We start from the raw sequence: 23,682 nt of genomic DNA on the forward strand, positions 1-23,682 counted from the left end.
AAATAAAAACATGTATTATTCTATACTATATTTTAGAAGATGAATTTAACTAGGAAAACATCCAGAATTCCTAATATTCATAATCAAATTTTGTTAAAAGGAACCAGATCCTCATTTCAACTAACACTTCCCATCCCCCCAAACAAGCTCAGCATTTTAGAAATGTAAGTATGTACCACATTCAACCTTATTTTGTAGTCAGCTTGGGAATCCAGAAAATGATCCCATGGATCATCAATAATCTATCTTCCTACTGGCTCCTGACTCATTTACAAAATGCATTCTTCAGTACTGTTGCAGTGATCCCAAAACCAAACATTTCTTGTAACATCTAAGTACCTGGATGGCAAACTAAAATGACATCAGTTATCCACTAGGGGAAAAAATAACTAATGCTCTTTTTTATTGATGATATTGCATCTAATTATCATCATAATATCAGCTTGTGGTAGCCCTGGATTTTGCATTTATATAATATTAGATGAAAAGTTCATGCTTTAAAATTATCACATGACACTGATCACCATCCAATATACTAGGAGACCCAGCTAATTGGACCCGCTCCCAACTATAACAGAAAGGAAGTTGATTCTCCAATTGTAGTTCAATTCCCATCAGCTCCAGTAAATATCGTTGATAATGTAGAATGAGAAATGCAGTCCAGACCAAAACTGTTACAGGTTCCTTTTTCTACAGGGGATTTCTACAGATTCCAAGACTACATCATTCTCAAGTCTCCAACTGCTGAGAGGAAATGGGGTGGGTAGAAATATAAATTGGTAAGGGAGGGGAAACAACATGGCCACAGGCCAACTATAACATCTCTCTTCTATTACACAAACAAGCATTTTAGTATTTAGTTCTGGAGAGCCAAATAAGTCCAGCTACTAAGATGACTCCAAAAGTAGAGATAACAAACCACTAAAAAGTGCCACTAAACCATTTGGGACATAGGTAGGCAATCTAACATCACCCTGAATGACCTTTATTGCTACAGCTGTACAGTATTACCTAAAATGCAAGAATCTTCTACATAGCCTAAACCTTCATTGTATTTATATCAAGTTTTCAAGTGGAACTCCTACCATGAGAAACTGCCAGTGGTGACCTAGAAAACTACCAGACTAATACATTTTGGAAAGACAACCCCAGATTATTTGATCAGCAAATCCAAAGCAGGCTTGTGCAGTGCAGCCCAACCTCATTCATGACCATCTTGGTGCTTTAACAGATTTAACATCTTTTACCCAAATTCCAAGCAAACAGCAGCAGACGGTGCACAGAAGCTTCCCACTGACCTGTCCGTGATTGCGGACTGTGTGCCACTCATTGGAGCCCTCGGCAACAGGACGATTTTTTAGCCAATCTGCATCTTATGGGTGATTTGATGCGACTTGTCACTTTCCCACACTCACACCCGAGTTCAGAATCCAGCCGTCGTCGTATTCCAAAGGAGAGTAGAATTAAAAGCCACCAGCCACAGAGGTCTTTTCAGAGTTCCAAAAGAGCCACCTCCCAGGACACTCGGGAGAAGCCACCAGGATGATCTTCTGCCAGGAAGAAAGGAAGGCCGTCACAGCCATGATGCACTCCTTTGGAAATCCAGCCGTTGTTGTTGCCTCGGTGGTTCGAAAGGAAGACCCATCTCAGTGGAAGGACAGTTAGTTAATCGGCGGAAGAAGAAGGTGCCTCTCTCGTTCAATTCCTCCTTCCAAGCTCATTACAATCCCAGGATCTTCTCCAGTCCAAGGCCAGCCAGGTGGGTAAAGCGAAGTCCTCAATGCTGGGGCTGTTCCCCTCCAGAAAGGCCCCAAAAAAACAACAGAAAGGACCTGGGGGTGGGTGGATGGGTGGGGGGAAGAGGCGATGTAGAGATGCAAGGCAGGAGAGCAGGAAGAGATGGGGGAGCTTTCCTGGCTTCTTCCCACCACCCTTTTACGACCGATTCCTCCAGGTCTCTGCCAGAGGTCCACTGTCTGGGTGCTAAGAAGCCCCCCCCAAAAAAGCCTTTGTGGGGCGGCCTTTCAAACTTCCGAGTTCATGGAAAGCAGTACCCCCCCAAAGAAAGGCAGGCCGGCCTTTTCCGGGGGGGGGAATGTCAAGAAAAGAGGGGGGGGACAGCGGGGTCCCCTTTGGAGCTGCGCCCCTTCCAAGTTGGGGGGGGGCTCACACCATGCCTTGAGAGAGATAAAAACGAAACGCAGCTTCCTCTCTTCGCGGGTGTCTAGGGGGGGCTCTTCACCCCCCCTCCCCGCTTAGACCACTCCACGAAGCCCGGCGCCCTCGCCAACTCAGTCCCGCGTCCCCCACCCACCCCTGCGGGCCGGGTCGGAGGAGGAGCCCACTCTGGGCCCCGGCCCGCTTCTTAGGCCTCGGCGGGCTTCATCTCGCCCGCGGGGCTGCTGACAGGGCGGCGGCGGCGGCGCCTCCCCCCCTCCCCGGCCGCGCACCGGCCCTTTCCGGCCCGCTCGGCCCGTCCCGCCTGAGGAGATTCCGAAGCGACGAGCAGCCGCCGAGGAAGAAGTCCAGCCCGGTGGCCGGCGCGGCCGGGGAGGGGAGAAGCGGGTCTCGGCTGCCTGGCGGCCCGCTGCTTTGCCGCCGCCGCCGCTCCTGAGGAAAGAGCTTTCCCCTCAGGCCAACGGCCCCCGCCGGCTTCCCTCAGCCAGGCCTCGGCTCCCGCTCGGCAACCTCCGGCCCTTTCCGGCACTCCCGGGACTCGTTTTCCTTCGCCTCGGCTCTGGCTTCCCTTGCGACGTCGGCCGCCTCCTCCCCCCTCCCTCCGCGCTCCAATTTTTTTTTTTTTAATCCTTTCCACTCGACCTCGCGAGATCCCTCCGCCGGGACTCCGCCTGACGTGGTTGAGGGGACTTTTCTCCCCCTCCCTCCGTAGCCTGTCGCTTCCGCCGGGATGGGAGGGGGGGGAAGGAAAAGGAAGGGATGTGAGGCAAAGGAGTCCCTGGAAGGCTATAGGGAGGCTGGAAAGCAAGAGCCCCCGTTGTTTAAGAATAAGGGGGAGGGGCGGGGGAGGGAGAGAGGGTTCCGAAGAAGAGACTCAGCGCAGCGAGGTGGTCTGGGATGGCGTGTGAAAGAGACAGAGAGCCTAGCCACAAAAAGCGAAGTTGGGGCAGAGTTGCAAAGTTGCTTCCACTTCTGTCAATTAACCGACTGAGCTCCTCTCTTTCCTTTTTTAAGGGAGATTCCGAAGTTAGGTTTGTGGGGGACACGGACAAGGATCACAACCGCTCAGACTCTTCTGCAGTGAAGACCTCGGGAAAGTTTTGGCCCTAACCCACGCTTTCAACTGGGCAAAATGTCTTTTCCTTTGCTAACTGCTTTTTGGGAAGTCTGCAAAAACAGCCAAGGTGATACGATTTATTTTCCCGTCCTATGGACACCCTTCCAGAGGGTGAAAAAGACCAACAGAGAGAGAGAGAGAGAGCAAATGTAACCCAGCCTTTAATGCTTTAAGCAGAGTGTAATGAGCCTGCTCTGTCACAAAACCGGTTCTTTAAATGCAAATATACATCATACACATGCAAAACATCAAGAAATGGAAAGCAGGGCTGGCAACACCAATTGGTTGATGCATCAGGAGAACCATCTTGCTAATAAATACAGGATTTTTAAAAATGTTATTTCCCCACTCCCCCTCCTGGTGTTTTTGCTTGGCAGTGCTTGAATAGGTAAAGGTAAAGGTTCCCCCGCACATGCGTGCTAGTTGTTTCTTACTCTAGGGGCCGGTGCTCGTCTACGTTTCAAAGCCGAAGAGCCAGCGCTTGTCCGAGGACGTCTCCGTGGTCATGTGGCCGGCATGACTAGACGCCAAAGGCACACGGAACACTGTTACCTTCCCACCGTAGTGGTCCCTATTTTTCTACTTGCATTTTTATGTGCTTTCGAACTGCTAGGTTGGCAGAAGCTGGGACGAGTAACAGGCACTCACTCTGTTATGCGGCACCCAGGATTCGACCCGCCAAACTGCCAACCTTCTGATAACCCACTGAGCCACCGCATCCCTTAGTGCTTGAATAGTATCAGTTAAAATCTTGCAACCTTTAAGATAATTAAAACTTTAAAGGCTAGGAGGAATAAAAGGAAAGGGTTGGTTGGAAACCCTGTAGCTCTTGGGGAACGTTTCCATCGTGAATTCCGCGGTTTGACTATGCAACCCAAAGATAAGGAAATATTTGATGTGAAACAAGATCTTAGTCTTTCCGAGCAAGTGAGGTCATTCTACAGTAGGTTTCTGTCTGCGAGATAGGTTCCATCCTGTTTGTGTCTTAAATCCAGTGATCATGACACAAAGCTGACACAAGGAGAATGACTTGCATTAGAGAAGACCTGTCTATGGAGATTATCAGTCATCCAGTCACGGTTGTCCCAAGGATGCTTTTTCAAAAGGCAACTGGACTTTGTTTTTCCTTGAAGATGTTTCGCTTCTCATCCAGGAAGCTTCTTCGGTTCTGACTGAAGAAGCTTCTCGGATGAGAAGCGAAACACCTTCAAGGAAAAACAAAGTCCAGTTGCCTTTTGAAAAAGCACCCTTGGGATTAGAGAAGACGAGCTTCTTTCCTCTTCAGGAGAAAGTAAGACATTTTCTCCAAGAGGATCCTCCAGGAGTGAATTAGCTAAGGAAAGGTCAAAAGGCCTTATATAACATGGTTTGTCAGCCGTTGCCATGCAGATAATAACACCACAAATGGTACCATAATTTCCATGGCTAAGCAAAGTGGCTGTTCAATGAGTCACACCCAATTTTACAAAGTATTTTGTCACAGTTATTAAGCAAATAGCACCTAGCAATAGCACTTATACACTGCTTCATATTGCTTTTACAGCTCTCTCGGTTCACAGTGTCAGCCTCTTGCCCCCAACAATCTGGATCCTCATTTTACCAACCTTGGAAGGATGGAAGGCTGAATCAAACTTGCGCCGGTCAGGATCGAACTTCTAGCAGTCGGCAGAGTTAGCCTGCAATACTGCATTCTAACCACTGTGCCACCATGGCTCTTTATCATGCAGTTGTTCAGCAAATCCAGCTTCCCCCGTTGTCAGGAGCCAATGGGAAGATCACAAATGGCAATCACGTGATCCTGGGACATTGCAAACACATGCTGCTTGCCGAGTGCCTGTATTTTGATCACATGACTACAGGGATGCTGCAAAGGTCATGAATGTGCATACCGGTTGTAAGTCACTTTTTTCAGTCCCTCTATAACTTTGAACCATCACTAAGCGAATGACTAAGTCGAGGATTACCTGAACACTCTGCAGGGTTGAATATGCAATGCTGTATGCAAGCATCATTTTTTTTATGTGTGCAAGGATCTGTGTGTTTGTGTGTGTGTTTGTGAGAGGCATAATAACACATGTTTATATTTATTCATGGCATGGAAACAATGGATTGGGGTTTCAGTTTCTGCCCTTCTCACAGAATTAAAGCCAAGTGCTGCATAAGAGAAGCCGAAGAAGTTGTGGCATCTGTGTGGGTTTTACGCTGGTATTTGGTTTGCCGTGGGATAGAGAGAAAAAAGAAAGAAAAGGCTGGATGACAAAGAAGCCTTGCTTTTCAGTTCTTAATTGTTAAAGTTGTTTATCCCATCACTTTTTAAAAAAATAAAAATAAAAGCCCTCTGTAACCATGAGGACTAGAGACTTACAGCTTAAGGCACAAAGTTGATTCGGAGTCGGCCCTTCCCTTTTGGATTGGTTCTCTTATTGTGTTTATCCGAGGTTTGTTTAAGCTTCCTTTAGTGGCTCAAGTTAGCTAGGTCTGCATAAAATGCTAAGCGACAAATCATGATTTAAGAGTTGAATTCCTGCAAAGGTCACCTTGAAGCAAAATGGGCGACAAATCAAATCAATAAATAAAGACTCCAAGTCCATACCCGGCAATTTGCATTATGGCTTGTAGTGTAAATGGTAGGACTAATCAGAAGTTATATATCAAAAGCTACACATTTCTTGAAGCTGTTGTTGCGGGCTGTCTTTTTCACGAGTGAAAAGCAAAAATAAGTACTGAACTGGTCACCTTTTTTTTTCCCTTGAGACATTAAAATGTGAAGGTTGTCAAAATAAAAACTTTGTACCAAGACTAACCACGTGGCTGTTTAGATCACTGTTTCTCAACCTTTGCAACTTTAAGATGGGTGGACTTTTAACTCCCAGAATTCCCCAGCCAGCTCACCGGGAGTTGAAATCCATACTGGTTTAGACTTTAAGAAAGATTTCTAAAAAGAGAGTGGAATTTTTATCTTCTTGCATTTTCACAGTGACAAGTCCCATAAACTTCCCAGAAGGGGACAGCGCTCAATGTATTGACTCAGGGAAAAAGAATAGCTGAGCTGAAAGTCCGGGATCCAAACTGTTTCTGAGAAACTGTCTACAGAGAATAAAAGGACTGCAAAATTTTATTGACTTTTGCAGCTCTCTAGTAGATCCACAGCCATCAGGGGAAAACACTTTGGCTAGGCTAAGCAAGGTTTCTATGGCAGGACTCTTGTCTCATTTATTTCCACTTGCCAGGAAATCCATGGGCAACCTGGGTTCATTCATTCTCTAATGCTGCAATCTGTCACCATTAAAGCTTTGTTGCCACACGAGTTCTTTTAATTCACAGCATTCTGGCCCAAATGAGCAGCCTGCACAACATCCATTGGGATGTCAGGAAGAGTTGGAAGAGGCTCTGAATTTCTAGGAAACATTCTCAGAAGGAGAGAGAAAAGATTAAAATAGCAATTAAAATTAAAGACGGCTGCCGAAGTCATCCACTCCGTTTACAATTGAAGCAGCTCAAAACTATTTTTTAATAAATACGATTTACACACTCATACGAAACCAGCACGCTACTCCTCTGGTGCAGTGTTTCTCAACTTTGATATCATTAAGGTGGGTGGACTTCAACTCCCAGAATTCCCTGGGAGGCTGGGAACTTGCTAAGCACATTGATTTGTGCTTTAGATTGTAAGCCGCCCTGAGTCTTCGGAGAAGGGCGGGATATAAATGGGATTTTTAAAAAAAACAACTCTGGGAATTGAAGTCCACTGCTAAGGTTGAGAAACACTGTTCTAGTGTGCAGTGTAATGAGCTATAGAAAACAGATTGTTTTTCTGGGCTTTTAAATATTCTCTCATTTTTGTATCTAAGAAGGAAGTTTATAGAACCTGCTACAATTTTTATAGATACTCCAGACTAAACCGATTTAGTCTGCTAATCAACATTCATGTCACAGACGTGTAGGAAGAAAAACTGGATTTTTTCAAGCCATTAGGCCAGGGGTAGGCAACCTTGGCTCTTTTATGACTCATGGACTTCAACTCCCAGAATTCTGAAAGTTGAAGTCCATGAGTCATAAAAGAGCCGAGGTTGCCTACCCCTGCATTAGGCGGTTGTTGTTGCTTTTAATTAAAAAAAGGCTTGCGAAAACCTCCCTTTTTAAATGATTGTGTCTCTTTTAGAGAGAATTGGCAAGACAGAAATAGTAAATGCGGCCGCGAGAGTTGTCCTGGGAGTTTCCCGGTACTCCCATGTTACACCTTTGCTCCGCGAGCTGCATTGGTTGCCAGTTGTCTTCCGGGTGAGGTTCAAGGTCTTGGTTATGATCTTTAAGTCCTTACATGGCATGGGTTCGGGATACCTCGAGGACCACCTGCTGCCGGCGTCAACTCCCCTCCGCCCTGTGCGTTCCCACAGAGAGGGCCTCCTCAGGGTGCCTCCAGTCAGGGAATGTCGACTGGTGGCCCCCAGGGGGAGGGCCTTCTCTGTGGGTGCCCCGGCACTATGGAACCAACTGCCGGTTGAGCTCCGGATGGCATCGATCCTTCCGTCGCGGGTTGAAGACCCATTTGTTTGAGTTAGCTGGTCTGGCCTGAAGGGGTATTTGGGTTTTTAATTGGTTTTTATTTCACTATTGTTATATTTTAATTTGGGCATGGTTTAATTTTCTTTTAATTTTTGTATACTTATTTATATATGCCCTGTGAACCGCCCTGAGTCCCTTAGGGAGAAGGGCGGTATAGAAATTAAATAAAATAAATAAATAAATAAATAAAACTGTGGCAGATTATGAGTCAAAAGCTATGAAAATGGAGCCTTTCAGTAGCAGCATTTCAAGAAACAATTATTATTATTATTATTATTATTATTATTATTATTATTATTATTATTATTATTATTATTTACAGCTCCTGGTTTGTGGAAAATGAATTTGATCCCGAAACAGAGAACTCCTTCACACATCACCCAAATCCACAACTTTATTACACTAAATAAACCCCAGGCTAGCTTTGATTTATCTGTCAAACTGTAAACCATGATGCTTGATTCATCCTTCACCCACTTGGCTTCTCCAGTTTTGGCTTAGAGAGGGATATGTACATTTAGCAAACTAAATCCGGCAATACCTAGTTAAGTGAAGCATGTCTTAGTGCATGATACAAAACTTAGTATGTTTTTCCCCCAAACTGTCAAAAAATATGATAGCCAGAAGCTTTAGAGTTTTTAAGTGGATAGGACAAGTTTGAGAAGGATAAGGACAGGAGGATCTTGCTGATAGTATATGCCGCATCTCTGCTCCACCGTTATGCGCATTAATAAAAAGAAAACCTATTTATTCTTGGCTTTTTAACAATGGATTTTCCTTCTGTGGATGCGTACGATGGTGGAGCAGAGATGAAATACACGCTATCATCCAGGCTGCCTCTTCTCCACGTGACATCACCATGCCTGCCTCAGACGTTACACTCTGCCAATGTTATGTCCATAAAATCTTTTTATTATTATTATTATTTGTTATAAAACATAATACAGTTTTGCTATGCCCGTCACTGCTGGAACATTGGAATCACTGTTACATGGTAATGCCAAAGATGTACATGTTGTCGTTAATGAGAATTCCATCGGTTAGCCCTTTCAAAGACACCCCATACACACACACACACACACACACACACTGGAAAGGAAGAGTTTGGGGGAACCGAGCAGCATAGAAACTGTACTTTTCAGGAAATCATTTGCCAGTCCATCCGCCAATACATTAAAAAAAATAGCTCATGTCTTTAAAGCTGAACTCTTTTGCTTCCCTGTCTCTCAGGCCCGGCCCCTTCAGAGGGAAGAGATGGATCAAAGGCCAGGTGAGCCAATGAAACAAACCTACTTGGAATATGCACATGGGATGAATATTTGGAGGTTCCACTATTTGAAAACCAAAGCAGATTTGACCGTAGGAAATCTAGCACCCCAAGGAGACCCTTTTAGATCCCCATTTCCCCTCCCCATATGCAAATCAACCCCATATGCATAGAAAAGAGAATCAGGTTTCATTGTCTGCAGAGGTGATGACTCTAAATTTCAGCTGACTCTCCTTTGCTTAGTACAGACGATGGTGGAAAACATTTTCTGATGTTTCAGCAATAGGATTGGCAAGGAACACCTGGTAATGCGAAGCATCTCCCAATTGGTCTTCTGGAAGGGGGCAGCTGTGGGGAAGGGGATTTGAAGGGTCTCTGGAAGAAGACACACCTGAGATGGGATGGATGGAGAGATGGGTGAGTGGGTGGGTAGGTGGAAGGGTGGATGGATAGAAAATAGGAAGGATAGATGAACGGGTAGATGGAAAGATGGATGGAAAATAGAAAGCATAGATGGATGAAAAGATGGATTGATGAAATAATAAATGGATGGATGGAAACAAATGGATGGATAGATAGATAGATAGATAGATAGATAGATAGATAGATAGATAGATAGATACAGAGAGAGAGAGAGAGAGAGAGAGAGAGATCTTCTCTATTTAATACCAGAGAAGAATTAATGACCTATAATTTCATTGTCCTCCAAAGAAGACCCATGAAGAACCCATTCTAAATTATTTAACACCATGGTCTGTGCTTTTCTATATCTATATCTTACCCCTCTTTCATCTAGTCAACTTAGCTCAGGTACAGAGAACAAGGGGGGGGGAATCCAACTTTTCCAAAGGAAAAGTTTGGTAATGGCAACCAATCCCACCAGAAGATTCTTTAGAAATAATCCTGGGTTAATGGGATTATGCCTTAATTTTGAAAAAATAGATTATTAGAAAAGGTCCCCCCACAATAGGAGGGTGTGTGACACATTCCACTAAGCGTAAGCATTTGCACTGGGCTGAAACAGGAATCAACTCTACTCTGGCTTGCAACCTCTGAGGCCTCTCTCTCTATATCATACTTATCTTCCACCTTTCCACCTTGCTGGTGGCGGTTGTCTCCTTTCATCCTCCAACAGTTCCTCCTTTCATCCTCCAGCAGGGTTGGCTCAGAGATGAAGCAAGATCACCACCACCCAACTTAGTTTCACGGTTGAGCACGGATCCTGGATTTCTCCAGTCTTAATCCCATGATCTACCTACAACGTTTCCTTGGTCCCCTTTGCACTGACAGAGACGGCGTTTCAAACAAGATGTTGCAGGTGCAGCCCAGACTAATTATCGATGCTAAATCTTGCACGGACAACCCACGATCGGGTCAGTGACTCTTCAGATATCCATTAGCGTTCAAGTCCACCTCTTTGTTCCACCAAGCCTTCCATGCATGATATTTCTTCATGGTTTTGCGCCGGGCAAATCGGAAAATGCTTACCATGAAAAAGCAAGATACTGCATACATGATGAGGCCTCCAACCTTGATGAAGACCCTGGGCCTGGGGGACAAGAACACGCAGTACATCAGCCAAGCCCCAACCCCAATCCTCACGCCGGCAAAAAGCACCACAAAGAGGAAGTCTACCACGTCGCCTGTCAAGCTGGGGTACAGCCCCTTCTCCCGCAGGAACCAGCGGGCCTGCAGGAAAGGGTTGGTGAGTTCACTGCCAAAGATGACGGCGTTGACCTCGGCGGCCGACTCGCCCAAGGCCAGGGAGGCGCTGATGCCCAGGATGCTGACTGAGTGGTGGACCAACATCAAGGGTCCTTCAGCCTTAAAATAGACGCACCAGCCCAGGTCGAACAGGAAGTAGCCCAAACTGATGCACAACGCGTAGACCTGAAGCACTGTATTTGGGAACCCTAGAGGGGAGAAGGGCAGAGAGGAGCGGAGAGGAGTAAAGCGAGAGAGAGAAATCACAGCTGCCGTTCAGATCTCAACAGTTACTAGAATCTTGGTTACAGGTAATCCTCAGCTTACGGCGACATTAGAGCCCAACATTTCTGTTGCTAAGTGAGACATTTGTGAAGTGACTCATGCCCCCATTTTACCACCTTTCTTGCCACAGTTGTTGAGTCCTCGCAGTTGTTAAATTAGTAACACGGTTGTTAAGTGAATCTGGCTTCCCCATTGACTTTGCTTGTCAGAGGTTTGCAAAAGGGGATTGTGTGACCCCCGGGACACTAAAACCGTCATAAGTACATGCCTGTGGCCAATCGCCTGAAGTTTGACTGTGTGACCAAGGGGATGCTGCAATGGTCATAGGTGTGAAAAACGGTCATAACCAGTGGTGGGATTCCGCCGGTCCGCACCACTTCGGCAGAACTGATAGCTAATTTTTTGTTGCCCAGGCCCAGAATGGACTTCCGGAAGCGGCATCCACACGGAGAACCGGTTCTTCACCTATTTGAATCCCACCACTGGTCATAAGTCCCTTTCCTCGCTACTGTTCGAATGCCCATTAAACAAATGGATCTGAGTCATGGATTACCTGCAGTCTTTAATGGTGTGGTTTCATTGTGGCTTGTTGTGGGAACTCAGAGACTAAAAAGGTGACTCAAAGTTTGGTTCTATGAAAATGGACTGGCCTACCTGGGTATGTCATGGGCCAGGGACCATCAATAAACCCAATGTAGCCAGAGAGGCAGGTGGCAAAGATCCCATGGGTCAGAGTGACCAATCGGCAGCTCCATTCGCAACTGCGCCCGTCGTAATGATGGCAGGACCAGGCATAGAGGCAGAGCCAGCCACACAGGCTGAGCGCCACCCAAAGCATCATGGCCACCATCCTCCTGCAGGGGAATATGGAAAGAGACGAATGAATGAATGAATGAATGAATGAATGAATGAACGAGTCGTAAATGTTGCAAATAGCTGTATATGTCCGATAACCAATATAGGCATCTATGCCAACAAATACGCACAAAGGTAGCTGTTAACAAGTCACACAGAGGTCAGTCGGCCAACATTCCTGACATCTCTGGATAAATGGCACCATTATTAATTGCATCAGGATTATAAGGAAACGAGGTAATCTAAAGGAAAAAAAGACAAGCAATTTATATGGCTGCCTGTCTCGTTCTTGTGAATCTGAGCAGCAAGCAATAATTTAGAACCAAAATAAAATAAAATAAAATTGATGGAGGGATGATGTGCCATCAAGTTGTGGTCAATTCTTAGCAACCGCCTAGATTTTCTCCACGACAACTCATCCCTAACCTGGTCTTTCAGGTGTCCCCACATGGTGGAACATCGAGACTCAGAACTGGAGCTGAATCCCACCCATCTTAAAGCTGACATTGCGCCAAAAGGTCTTTCTGGTCCTTCCATGACCAAGCCACATGGGATCTATGGTTGGGTTCCCCACCCCCACAGGACAAGCCCTCCCTCCCTCCCTTAACCACAGCTCACCCCATACAACCAGAGCCATGCGGATCTCCATCCATCAGTCACCAGGTATCCCTTAGAGCAAGCCCACTGCGTGAACTAACTCAGCGGAGACCCTCTCCTCCTCCTCCTCCTCCTCCTCCTCCTCCTCCTCCTCCTCCTCCTCCTCCTCCTCCTCCTCCTCCTCCTCCTCCTCCTCGCCCCCGGCCGCGGCGCATGGGAGTTGCAATCCCATGCACGGGCGGAATGATGCGGAACGGAGCCCCAGCCTGGCTTGTGTCCAAGCGCAACCTGTGGCGCACGTTTGGCCCGGACGTTGCGCGTTCCTTGCGCGTCGCCGCCGCCGCCTCCAGCTTTTTCTTCGCAGCCTCGCGCTCACGCGGGCGCCCGTAGCGCATCCCCGCTGGGCAGGAGCGCTCCCGGCTGCGATCGCCCGGGCTCTTCGGCCGCTACCCCGGCCGGCCCAGCCCAACCGGCCGGCCGGGAAGAGCGCGCGAGCGGGCGTACCTGTCGGAGCTCACCTGGCCAGCCGGGCCCCGGGCACGCTTCTCCCGCTTCGCCCCCGGCAGCGAGGCGTCTCCCGGTGACCGAGATCACCGAGCTCCGTCCGGGCGGCGACGATGAGAGGCGGAGAACGGAAGCTGGCTTAGGGTCACCTGCTGGTGCGGAGGACGGATGGCAGCGCCCGCGGGCACCGCGCCGGCCGCCGGACCGCGCGCAGGAGAGCTGCGCGGGCAAGGAGGAAAGAAGGCGGCCGGCTGGATTGCTTGCGCCTTTGGGCTTGCTGGGCGAACGCGGCCAGGGGTTACGTGGCAGGCAGACCCCGGTTCCACGAAAGCCAGCTTGAAGGCGCCCCCTCGGCCATGTGCCGTTTTCCGACGGTCACTGCGAAGGGCCAAAGGAGCGCTGGGGGTCCTGCAGGTACGCTAGATGCCATAGAAGGAGGTGCCCACACTTCGTTTGCAAAGAAGTAACACTGAAGTTAACTAGCCGAAGTTAAGTCCCGATAACAAACCTAGTAGTGAGGACAATTAACCGGTGGAACAGCTTAGCTTTCAGAAATGGTGAGCACTCCATCACTGGAGGCATTTAAGAAGAGACTGGACAGTCACTTATCTGCTTGAGCAGGGGGCTGGACTAGAAGACCTCCAAGGTCCCTTCCAACTTCTATTCTATTCTATTCTATTCTATTCTATTCTATTCTATTCTATTCTATTCTATTCTATTCTATTCTATTCTATTCTATTCTATTCTATTCTATTATTCCATTCCATTCCATCCCATCCCATCCCATCCCATCCCATCCCATCCCATCCCATCCCATCCCATCCCATCCCATCCCATCCCATCCTATAACTATCTGCATCTTGGACAGTTCAACAGGGCGTGAAGCAAGCAGAAATCTGATCCAGCCAACCGCTGTTGCATCATCGTTGGCAACGCGCCTGTGCCAGTCCCTGGTTAGAATGCAATCGGTTAAAATGTTGTTGGGTGTAAAGAAAGATGTATTCGGCCAATTAAAATGTTTTAGAAGGCTAATGCTCGCATCCATCTAAGAATCCGGCAATCGGGCAGGTTTTAATGGGTGTAAGACTAGAGGATTCATCTGTGTTGCAGATAGATGTTGCTTTTATAACCTTTTACTTCTCTCAGCAAGCAGCCCTGTATCTTCGTCTCTGACCAGGAATCCTGGTTTCTGAAATCTGATGATTTCTTGTTGCCTTTCAGATGTTGCTTGGGAACTAATAAAGTGTTGGGCCCAATATTACAAAGCACCCCTCCCCAAATAGTTTTATACAAAAAGAAAATTGCCCGTTTATTAATCAATAATAATACACAACAGAATAAGCACACTTATTAAATCCCACTCATTTAGGCAAAACTCCATCAAGTTTTGATGGGAGCTTCCCGATACTCCCGTGTAACACCTCTTCTCCGTGAGCTACATTGGCTTCCGGTTGCCCTCCGGGTGAGATTCAAGGTGCTGATAATGACCTATAAAGCCCTAAATGGCTTGGGTCCGGACTATGTAAGGGAACACCTGCTGCTGGCATCATCTTCCCATCGTCCTGTGCGCTCCCACAGGGAGGGCCTTCTCAGGGTACCGCTGGTTAATGAATGCTGGCGGGTTATTCCCAGGGGAAGAGCGTTCTCTGTGGGTGCTCCTGCCCTATGGAACCAACTACCCACGGAACTTAGGACTGCCCCCGACCTTCGCTCATTTCGCCGGGACCTGAAAACTTGGCTCTTTGATCTGTTTGGTCCAGACTGTGGGGTTGTTAATTTAACTGGGTTTTAGATTTATTCTTGGGGCTTGAATTTAATTTAATTGTTTTAATTGTTTTTAATTTTTTGTATTTCATGGTTTTAACTGCCCTGTAAACCGCCCTGAGTCCTACGGGAATAGGGCGGTATACAAATTCAATAAAATAAATAAATAAATAAATAAATAAATAAATAAATAAATAAATAAATAAATAAATAAGAGTTGCTCCCGCTTAGCAAACACATTATGGATGGACAAATTCCGAAGATCTTAGAATATAATTATAAAACCGTTGGCATCCTCGAAACTTGTCTTTTCACCACAGATTCCCACACCGTGCACAGATATCAAGAAATCACATCTGCACATTGCCATATATCTTGAGTCACACATTAGGCTCCAGTTTGTCATATTCAGGCAAATTTGTTCGAATGTAGATTAGTTCGAGTTTTCCTTGCCATGGATATGACCCAGTTAAACTCCGCAAGCAATCCTGGGGGACGTTTGAAGAGAGGGATTAAGGGCAGCTTTCTGGAGCATTGTGAGGTTAGCTCTGATTATTCCCCTGAGTACTGGAGGACAATTTCAGAAGCACACAGCCAGGGAGAAATCACTGCTTACTAAATGTGCACACTTCTTGGTGCAAAAGAGTTTTGGGAAGATTTGATGTAGTGGTTAAGACACGAGGCTAGGAAGCAAGAGACCAAGAATAACTCTGGGGCAGTTATTCTCTTTCAGCCCAGCCGACCTCACAGCGTTGTTGTTATGGTTGGATATACTTGCCACCATGAGCTATCTGTGAAAATAATAAAGGCGGGATATGATTGAATGAATGAATGAACAAACAAACGAACGAATGAATAAATGAAGATCCCTAAAGGCTAGCTGTGTTGAGAAGAACCAACATCTTCTTTACATCTAGAAAACTGCTCATAATGTGTGAAATCATGTTCTGGGTTTAGGCCGGTTCCTCTGAAAACCTTGTACCTCTGAATGTATTACAGAAGGGTTTTTATATAGGTGCTTAAACAACAATACTATCAACATTTTTTAAAAAAAAAATACTACAATAATTTTGAGCAATGTACAAGAAATATGGAGAAACAGATTCTTCTATTACGAAGCCAATAGTTTCAAGCCAATATTATTAAATATATTTGTTATGATCTAAAAAGAAGTGTTCAACAAAAAAAAATCTTTTTCAGATTTATTGGTCTCCTAAAGAGAAAATTGGGTTATCCCTGTCCTGTTAGAGATGAAACACAGTGCGTATATTTTGATCATTTTTACAATTAGGTCCTTGTGATCAGGTTTGTTCATTTATGCAGCACTTGGGATACATCCTGTGCAGTCAGTTGCTGAAAATATTGCTTTGTATTCCTCGAAGGACACTTTATTTTTATTTATTTTATTTTAATTCCATTTATCCCGCCCTTCTCCGAAGACTGAGGGCGGCTTACAAGCTCAAGCAGTCAGTTCTCCCCTTTTGAATTGGTCCTTAATTGTCAGAAAATAAGCACCAAACGATCTGATCCTGTGCAGTTCAGGCTTGTTTAAAAACTGTAGCAATTTTTATATCGATGCAGTTATTATGTCCGTATTGCAAAAAAGTAGGAAAAAAAACAACCCAAGAACATTGTTCCCTTTGCTTGTCCTGTCCATTTTACGAGGGTTTTCGCATGTTTGTTTGTTTGACTTGTATTTGCAAGTTCTTAAAAATATTTTCATTTGTGGTTGTAAACAAAGTAAGAACTGGAATGCTGTTGGTTTTTTTTTCCAGATACTGAAATCCACTCTGGAGAAATCCCTTGGGACTTGCGCTGGGAAGAAATAGACTTGAGGGGACCATAGTAGGATGCAGGAGTGGAAATTTTTGAATGGAATGGCTGCTTCCAGGATGAGCAGATGCTGGCTTCCTGTGATGTGAAATTGCACCCTCTGGAGGCACAAACCTTGTATAGATTTACCCAAAATGAACAGCCTGTGATTGATCGGTACCCAGCCTCTAGTTTAGCCAGGTAAGATTCTTACATTCTGTGGAGATTCTCACATTCTGGAGAAAGTCCACATTCTGGATATAGAGGACCACCGGTTTGAAAGAAGGGTCAATGAGGCCATTCACGTTAAAATTGCCCTCTCTCCACAGCGGGGAAGGGAGGGGCACGAAACCCCATCTCCTGTTTACAACACAGTCCTTTGGCTCAGTGAGGTTTTCACACCCATTTGCACTCTGATTCAGGTGACCCTGAAAGTACAGATTAAACTGGCCAGTGGCCTCAACGACTCTCAGAGGGCTAATGACCGACCTTTCAGAGTGCTAAGACCAAGGAATATAAACCCTTCCATTCGCCACTCTTCAGTCAGAACTGAAGAAGCTTCTTGGATGAGAAGCGAAATATCTTCAAGGACAAAAAGAAGAAAGTCCAGTTGCCTTTGGGAGAAAAAAAAAAGCACCTTTTATATCTTACATCCTATCCTTGACCAACTAAACAATCATCTCCTCTTTACTATCCGAGTTAGCTGCAGTGATCCCCTAAACCAGGTGGGACTCTGACTGTACCCCCCCAGCTTGGTCACCAAAGCAGAATGACCCAACTCTTCTTTTTTCAGATCCATACTTCTCTGTAATCCATCTTAGCCTCCCCCTTGGGCAGGTGGCCTTTGATTAGATTGGCTGATTTGAGAATTAAACCTCTTCCTCTTGCAAATATCTGTTCACAGGCCATTTCTCCTGTCCCGTTTCTTTCTTCTGGAAGAACATCATCTTGAATTCTAGATGTGGGTCTGGAGCTGGATCATGAATCCAGATCTGGCATGGAAAGTAGGTTCCAAGCTCAGCAAGATCCATTTGCTCCTTGCAAGTTGGGTTCAACAGGCCCCTGGATATCCCCGTTAGGAAGAAGCCTGTTGCATTTGGCGTGATCTTCTTGGTTGCTATCCCTTTTCCAAACCTGGAATTTCTTGAGGATTTTCTTCTTGGCAAAAGTGAAGATCTCCAGCAAAAACAGGAAGGATATGACATACATAGCGAGGATTCCACCCTTGAGTGTCCCAAATGTCTTGGCTGACTTCATCACGGAACGAATAATCCAGGCACCCCCAACGATACGCAGCCCCAGGAAGAGAGTCACAAACAGGATATCCACCACATCTCCAGCCAGGCTCTCGTAGCTTCCGCTGTCTCGTAGGAACCAGCGCATTTGCAAAAACGGGTTGGTGACCTCACTCACGAAGATGATGGCGCTGAGTTCAGGGCCTGACTTGCCAGTATCCAAGACCAGCGACATGCCTCCCATGCTGAGCAGGTGGTGGGTCAGCATCAGATCGGTCTCGCCTTCAAAAAGGACACACCAGCAGAAGTCAAAGATGAAATAGCCCAGCGACAGACAGAGAGTGAACTCTTGGAGAGGCGTGTTTGGATGGCCTGGAAATAAGGGTAGATTTACAAAATAAAAGCAATTTAGTTTTCAGTTCCCATTTGCATTTTCTCCATTCTGAAGATCCCAAAGCAATGAGGGTCTAGGACAGGGGTCTTCAAACTTGGCCCTGTTATGACTTGTGGGCTTCAACTCCTAGAATTCCTCAGCCAGCCATGCTGGCTGAGAAATTCTGGAAGTTGAAGTCCACAAGTCATAAAAGGCACACTGGCTAAGGAATTCTGGGAGATGAATTCCACAAGTCATAAAAGGACCATTGTTTGAAGACCGCTAGTCTAGGACAACTCGCCACGGCCAACTCTCTGTGGCCAACGTGTCATGGGACAATTCAGCACGGTATTAATCTTTTCATTCAGTTACTTTGATTATTGGTGGCCACGTTTTTGTTGGAATGATTGTAACTCTTTTATGTCTGGATTGGCTTTATTTTATTATTATTGGCCACAGTTCCATCAACATTAATTTAACTTTTGTATTTGTTGAATTGTCCTGCAAAGAGTCTTCCCGTGGCAAGTCACCCTATTCTTCAAAGCACCTGAAGGCAGGACAAGAAGCAACGGATGGAAACTAATCAAGGAGAGAAGCAACCTAGAACTAAGGAGAAAATTCCTGACAGTGAGGACAATTAACCAGCGGAACCACCTGCCTCCAGAAGTGGTGAATGCTCCAACACTGGAAGTTTTTAAGAAGAGACTGGACAGGCATTTGTCCGAAATGGTATAGGGTTTCCTGCCTGAGCAGGGGTTGGACTAGATGACCTCCAAGTTTCCTTCCAATTCTGTTATTCTGTATTATGTATCCTGACTTGGCCGTGGCATGTTGTCCCATTCCGAAGCAGTGAAATGATAGATTTTAAAGCTAATTTAATGTGGACCATCATTTTGACATCCTGAAGCTTTAATAAATTTGCCAGTTGAGATTTGTTAGACATTCTTTTTACCTCCCCACGGTCACTCGACTGAATCTTCTGCCAAGAAAATAGCCTACTTTCTCAAAGAAAATTATGGGGAAGGGCATCTAGAAATCAAAATGTTTTAGTCTAGACTTTAAAATCTCTATTTTAAAAATTACATCAGGGCAGCGACTACTGCATAGACGTAAGTGAGTTTGCCGTGCATTGAGTTTGACTCTCAGTGGGGTTCAATGCTTCTCCCTCCCCTCTTCAGTGTTAACTGTGCTAAGAGAAGGTTTGTTTTAATCATTGGTTGTACAAGCCATAACTGGCTGGGTTTGACCAACTGGCTAAGCTGTAACTTATAATTTCACAAATTACAGTGTTCAGGCTTAAGCAACACATTAAGGGGGAAGCCATGTTTTGCAATCCACATCTATTGGCTTCATATACTGCAGCACAATAAGTCAGAGCCAAGCAAACCGCATTATGGCCGAACAGGGCTTGTTGTAAGCTACTCTCTAAGGCAGAGGTCTTCAAACTCGGCCCTTTTATGACTCATGGACTTCAACTCCCAGAATTCCTCAGCCAGTGTGCCTGGCTGAGGAATTCTGGGAGTTGAAGTCCATGAGTCATAAAAGGGCCAAATTTGAAGACCCCTGCTCTAAGGCAGGGGTCTTCAAACTTGGCCCTGTTATGACTTGTGGACTTCAACTCCCAGAATTCCTCATCCAGTCCACAAGTCATAAAAGGGCCAAGTTTGAAGACCCCTGCTCTAAGGCAACAATGGCATGCAAACAAACAAACAAACAAACAATATTTGCACTATTCGGGTGACCCTGAGGGCACAGATGAACCTCCAAGTGGCCTCAATGGCTCTCAGAGGGAGTACTAACAACCAGATGACTGCAAAGGAATATAAACTCTTCCATCCTCTGCCATCAGAACCGAAGAAGCTTCTTGGATGAGAAGCAAAATGTCTTGAAGGAAAAACAAACAAAAAAAGACCAGTTGTCTTTTGGAAAAAAAATCAACTCAGGGACCTTGAACCTAGAGTTAATCATCCCTCCTACAGATCGAAAACTCTCCCTGGAGCAAATTAAAGGATGTTTATGGAACTTCAAGGGAGTTACAGCTGAAACTCAAAATTCTCTTTACAGATCCCTTTGTAGATCATGACTCTTCCAGCTGAGTTAACATTCCTGATGCTCCTCCCCATTCTCACTGTAATTCCTCCTGTAAACATACTGGGCTCTTCCATGGTGAAAGGGCAGAATGCCACAGCTTACTATTAATTTAATACTCTTCAAAATATAGGATATTATTCTTGGTGCTGCTGCCTAGCTCTTATCACCCCTGGAGTAATTACAGGGACTCCCACACTGGAAATAATGAACAGGACTTGTATATGCTACCCCTGTTGTATGGGGCAGGGAGCCAAAAGCTTAGAATAAGATTTTCCTCCAAGGAGTTATTTGACCCAGAAGGCTGGCAGGTATTGCGTGAAAGGGGTTCAAGATCTAATCCCAGCAAAGGAGAGCTAAAGGCGGGAGAGGGCTTTTGAGGACACAACGGAGGAGGCAACATGCAGACTAGCAAAACTGAAGCGACGTCTAAGCCCAAGTGATCAAGACAGGAAGCAGTGAATGAGACAGAGAGAGAAGTGAAAAATGGATGATTTTTGAAAGAAAGAAAAAAAGAGAGAGAAAAAAGAAAAGAAAGAAGAAAAGAACAAGGAAGGAAAGAAGGGAGGGAGGGAGGGAGGGAGGGAGGAAAAAGAGAAGGAAGGAAAGAACAGAGAAAGAAGGAAGGAAAGAAAAGGAGGGCGGGTGGGCTATAGGGCTCACATGCTTTTGGTATGTCCTGGAGAGCACTGTTTTCATTTGCAGAAGGAAGTTTCTAGTCCTTATGACTGAGGTTGGCCACTCTGTTAGCTAAAGGCTCAGAATTCCATAAACACTCACTGCCTCCCACAAAGGTTATATAAACAGTTAGATAAACTTAAAGGCTCTTAGTTGGTGACTGACTTTATACCTGCCAACATTTCGCTTATTCATTGTCACCACCAAACTTGGTGTATCAAGTGGTGACCTCAAACAACATCTGTCTTCTCTGAAATTCTTGGGATTCACGCTTCAGAAATGACAGAAATATCCTTGCAGGGCAAGTCCAACTTGTCCCTGACTATGTGCTACCCACCTGCAATTTGTAAAGACATCTCAGTGTTTAATTGGGTCACCAAGGCCTGTATAATGCAGTGAGTAACAGGGCTTAGAGTGCAGAATGCAGCATTCAAATCTCTGTTTACAATCCGGCTTGCTGAATAGCCTAAGATCAGTTGTGGTCTCTCAATCTTCCCCACCCTGCAAGGTTGAGCTGAGGTGAGGGGTTCTGGGCTACGGGGAATAGAGCAGGAAAATGTAAAATTCCCTGACAATTACAACAATTAAGCAGTGGAGCAGCTTGCCTCCAGAAGTTGTGAGTGCTCCAACACTGGAGGTTTTCAAGAAGAGATTGGATAGCCTTTGGTCTGAAATGGTAGAGGGCCGTGATGGCGAACCTGTGGCATGCGTGCCATAGGTGGCACGCAGAGCCCTCTTTGTGGGCATGCGCACCAGTCCTAGGCCTTCAGATTGGTTTTATAAAACCTTTTCGCTTTAGGCCTCCATGGCTGTGTGCAAAAAAAGAGAGGTTCAATCCATCAATCAATTTCAAGTTCTTGCGGGGAAAAAAAAAGATCTCTCAAAGTTGGAATTGATTGATAGAACTTTTTAGTCCCACCCAGTCTGCCATTACCACCGCAGCCATGCCCACTCAATGGGCCACACGCACCCAGCTCTGTTATTGTGGTTTTTTTGTTTTTTTTTGGCAGACTTTTCATTACCCAATCTAGGTAACATCATCAGAGCTAATGATGCAAGAAAACAAGCAAGCTCAGAGGGCACCACGGAGCCCTCATTTTGACCCTGAGCTACAAATATTCTCCTTTGTTGGTCTAACTTTGCCTAGTTTGGGTTCTAAGGCTGACAAGGCAGGAAGTTTAGATCACCCTCCAGCAGTGTGGAAAGGGCCGGTCCAGTGGTGGGATTCAGCCGGTTCGCACCACTTCGGCAGAACCGGTAGCTAATATTTTCTTGCCCGGGCCCAGAATGGACTTCCGGAAGTGGCATCCACGCAGAGAGCCAGTTGTTCACATACTGCAATCCCATCACTGGGCTGGTCTTAGAGGACTCATCCGTCTGATACTCCTTGCTTCTTCCTATAAGCTGGTGGAGCTTCCCCCCTCCTCCTTCCTACCTGCGTGAGTCAGGGGCCAGGGACCATCAATGAGGACAATGTAGCCAGAGAGGAACGTGACCATCGTGCCATGCAATAAAGTGACCATTCGACAACTCCATTCTGCACTGCGATGCCTGCTTCGATACAAAAAACCCCAGTAAAGGAAAAGCCAAGCAGAGCAGCTACTGATGATCTGGAGAAAGATGGAGGACATGTTCTTGTAGCTGAAAAGAGAGAGAGAGAGAGAGAGAGGGAAATAAATATGCACAGTAGCCCAATGACAATGAAGCAGGATGGCTGGGGAATTCTGGGAGCTGAAGTAACAACAACAATAATAATAAAGTTGGAAGGGACCTTGGAGGTCATCTAGTCCAACCCCCTGCTCAGGCCGGAAAAAGTCCACACATCTTAAAATTGCCAAGGTCAAGAAACACTGGTTTCTGGGAGTTGAAGTCCACAAGTCTTAAAGTTGTCAAGTTTGAAGACCCCTGATGTAGACAGTTATTTCTTCCTGATTTCTTCCCGTTCTCCTTCTCTCCTATTTCTCTCATCTTCTCCCTCTTTTTAAGAAATAGTTAGATGACTGAGAGATAGATAGATAGAAAGATAGATACAAAGAAATAGATTAGAAACAAAGAGATAGATAGATAGATAGATAGATAGATAGATAGATAGATAGATAGATAGATAGATAGATAGATCACAAGTTTTATAGTACTTGGATAAAAAAGTTACAATTGAAAAGGTAAACACTAATCCATTTTTTTTAAAAAAAAGAAAAATAGAAAAAATAGGAAGTGGAGTAAAGAAAAATAGAACAGTGGAAAAGAAAATAAGAATTTAGTAAAGAAACCAACCCCCACCCCTTCATCACAATTAGAAACAATTAACTTATCTCCTTTTCTTAAATTAAAACAAAGGATCTCTTTTTCCCATATCTTATCTATAAACAAAGTCTTAAAATCTCTTTGTTCAGTCCCAGTCAGCAGAAGTCCATTATGGCTTAAGAACTTATCTAATTTAACCTTGATCAGACAAACCAATTTTATATTATTTCCTTTCACTTTTTAACAATTTTGATCATTAGTCCCTTCAAATAATGTCCCAGAACTTGGTTTTTCCCCATTTTTTTTTGGTCTCCTCTTGCAAACGTCTTCATAACTTTAGCAAGCCTCTTTTGTAAATTCAATGTAGAAAATTTATTGGGATTATTTTCTTGGTTTGTTATTTGTACATCCATTT

The 23,682-nt window shown here is 45.3% G+C and overlaps 3 protein-coding genes across 4 annotated transcripts in view; all 3 read right to left on the reverse strand.

Annotated features, from left to right (window-relative positions):
* The window catches only part of ARHGEF12 (Rho guanine nucleotide exchange factor 12), a 62,563-nt gene extending 59,701 nt beyond the window's left edge, over positions 1-2,862 (reverse strand). For both annotated transcript variants that reach the window (XM_083368638.1, XM_083368637.1), the window contains exon 1: positions 1,299-2,862. In XM_083368638.1, coding sequence (XP_083224764.1) covers positions 1,299-1,330 — 32 coding nt within the window. In that variant the 5' untranslated portion in view covers positions 1,331-2,862. The remainder of the gene's footprint in view (positions 1-1,298) is intronic.
* Positions 2,863-10,371: 7,509 nt separating this feature from the next.
* On the reverse strand, positions 10,372-13,236 carry TLCD5 (TLC domain containing 5). The gene is made up of 4 exons (XM_083368278.1): positions 13,088-13,236; positions 12,104-12,214; positions 11,772-11,971; positions 10,372-11,041 (listed from the first exon to the last, which is right to left on the reverse strand). The coding sequence occupies exons 3-4, from the start codon at positions 11,965-11,967 to the stop codon at positions 10,503-10,505; spliced, it is 735 nt and encodes a 244-aa protein (XP_083224404.1). The 5' UTR covers positions 11,968-11,971; positions 12,104-12,214; positions 13,088-13,236; the 3' UTR covers positions 10,372-10,502.
* A 4,430-nt stretch (positions 13,237-17,666) lies between these two features.
* On the reverse strand, positions 17,667-23,581 carry LOC310644126 (TLC domain-containing protein 5-like; the record flags this gene model as incomplete). Its single annotated transcript, XM_083368897.1, has 2 exons — positions 22,459-23,581; positions 17,667-18,256 (listed from the first exon to the last, which is right to left on the reverse strand). The coding sequence occupies exons 1-2, from the start codon at positions 22,652-22,654 to the stop codon at positions 17,667-17,669; spliced, it is 786 nt and encodes a 261-aa protein (XP_083225023.1). The 5' UTR covers positions 22,655-23,581.
* Between the last annotated feature and the right edge of the window lie 101 nt (positions 23,582-23,682).

Source organism: Vipera ursinii (assembly GCF_947247035.1).
Source record: "Vipera ursinii genome assembly, chromosome: 8".
NCBI lineage: Eukaryota > Metazoa > Chordata > Lepidosauria > Squamata > Viperidae > Vipera > Vipera ursinii.